At 31.4% G+C, this 2,114-nt stretch overlaps 1 protein-coding gene across 1 annotated transcript in view; it reads left to right on the forward strand.

The window, feature by feature from the left end:
* Positions 1-1,785: 1,785 nt before the first annotated feature.
* LOC117174386 (neuroblastoma-amplified sequence-like) overlaps positions 1,786-2,114 on the forward strand; it is a 15,111-nt gene continuing 14,782 nt past the window's right edge. Inside the window, exon 1 of the mRNA XM_033363475.1 lies at positions 1,786-2,075. Within this exon, the coding sequence (XP_033219366.1) occupies positions 2,067-2,075 (9 nt within the window). The 5' untranslated portion in view covers positions 1,786-2,066. The remainder of the gene's footprint in view (positions 2,076-2,114) is intronic.

Raw genomic sequence — 2,114 nt, forward strand, 5'->3', positions numbered from 1 at the left:
TCTACTAAATAAGGTCAATTTCCAACAAAACACATGAACTTTCAACGAAATTATTTAATTTTAAAAACAAAAAGAGTATTTCCACCCAAAACTTATAATTTTTAATAATATATTTGCATTTAGAACAGAACGACTTTACAACGAAAACATATTTATAGTTCATAATTCCACCGAAAAATGTAATTTTTAATCTAAAAGTATAAATTTTCCATAAAACAATTTAATTTCTACAAAGAAAGACGACCTTTTAACAAAAGACATGATTTCTTAACCAAAAATGGTATTGATTGATTGTCAGTTTCAAAAATGTATTTTCAACGAAAGAGATGAACCTTCAAATAAAAAAAAATAGACTATTATAATATAACATAATTATAATATTATCATTATTAAAATATATATAATAGTATTAATATTTATATAATTTATTTTTTATACATGAAATAACATAACCTCAAAATATGCGAATATCAAGAGGCGCGCGATCTATTCAAATCATGCGAATCGTCCACATCGAAATCTGGAAATATTAAAATCCCAATCTCCTGAATTTATTTCTAAGCATTTAGCTGTCAGCAGATAGATATATAAATAGAATCGACGAAGTGCTCCGACCGGCAATCGTGCATCTTCGAGTTTTCAAATTCAGAAGAGGAGAAATGGGTTGCGCGCGCAACTCAGTCATTTACAGCGTCTCCTACTATATTCACACGGACATAGACCTGTCATAGTATTGGACCGCATTTCGTTTCAGATCTGGGATCACTGGACCCAACTGCCAGTGGGAAGCCATCTGAAACTGGCAATAGAAACATTACCGTAAGTGATACGCACATTACAGGAAGATCTTAGATTTGAGTGCGCAGGTGCGCAGTTGTCCTCTTCCTATACATGGAAAAGTGTGCGAGTGAGAAAGTTTGTGAAATTGGCGTAAGTTAGGGGTTGTGTTCTTTTGTTGATCATCATACGAAAGATACACAAATAAATATATAAACAGTATTTTCGGTACTTGTTTGAAAAATGTGTGAACAGATTTTGATAAGGAAACGTATAGGCAAGTACCTTTTAAATTTGTAATATGATAAATAGGCTAAAGATTCTCAAGGCTGTGAGAAGCTCTGAGAAATTCTCCGCAGGCACTCAGGTAGATATATTTAAACTTTAAAGGTCCAGGTCGCTCGTTTAAATGTTTTAAAGGCTTTAAAATGTCCTTTCCGAAATTTAAATATAAATACGATCATAAATAACAAGCAGAGGGTCCTTTCGGATTAAAATTTAGAAAAAGATTTTTTTAAATTTCATAGTTAACAGTCAAAAACATAATAATTCGGAATCTACGGGTTTCGATGATTTCAGATATCTAACTTTTTTTTAATGTTTAAAATTGGAATTAATACAACCTTTATCATAAATTGTACTTACAGTGAAGGTTTTAAAAAAAACGAAGTGTATTTGCCTTCTTCGGCGTGTAACTTCGTCCACAATCCGGAACTTGACTCCTCATGGCTTAGAAAACATTACTGACACTTGCATCACTACAAACAAACAGAACCTCTCAACTTACGTCAATTTGACAAACTTTCTCACTCGCACACTTTTCCATGTATAGGAAGAGGACAACTGCGCACTCAAATCTAAGATCTTCCTGTAATGTGCGTATCACTTACGGTAATGTTTCTATTGCCAAGTGGGGGAACGGAGTTAGGTCTCATTATTCCTTCGTGGTGGGGGCGATGCATGGGGCTGGTTTATATGAATCTAACCTAAAATTACTTATATATACAAAAGGTGTTCCAAAGCATAATAACATGAATGAGTGACGTGTCTTTTCTATTTAAAAAAATATATATAGTTTTTAAAAATTTGATTCAGTTGCAGTTGATAAATATTTATTTATTATTGCTACTAAATATGTAAAATATGAACAAATAATGTGATTATAGTTTTTTTTTATTCAAAAAAATATAAAGTCATTCATCAATAGGCTATAAACGTCAAAACTGTTAATGTCAATGTGAACAAGATTTGACATTATTTAATTATAGAGTACAAGATAAGGGAAAAACATGCCAAATGTAAAAAATATAATACAATTTTAGTATAAACTTCGTGCA

The sequence above is a fragment of the Belonocnema kinseyi genome, chromosome 6, assembly GCF_010883055.1.
Source record: "Belonocnema kinseyi isolate 2016_QV_RU_SX_M_011 chromosome 6, B_treatae_v1, whole genome shotgun sequence".
NCBI lineage: Eukaryota > Metazoa > Arthropoda > Insecta > Hymenoptera > Cynipidae > Belonocnema > Belonocnema kinseyi.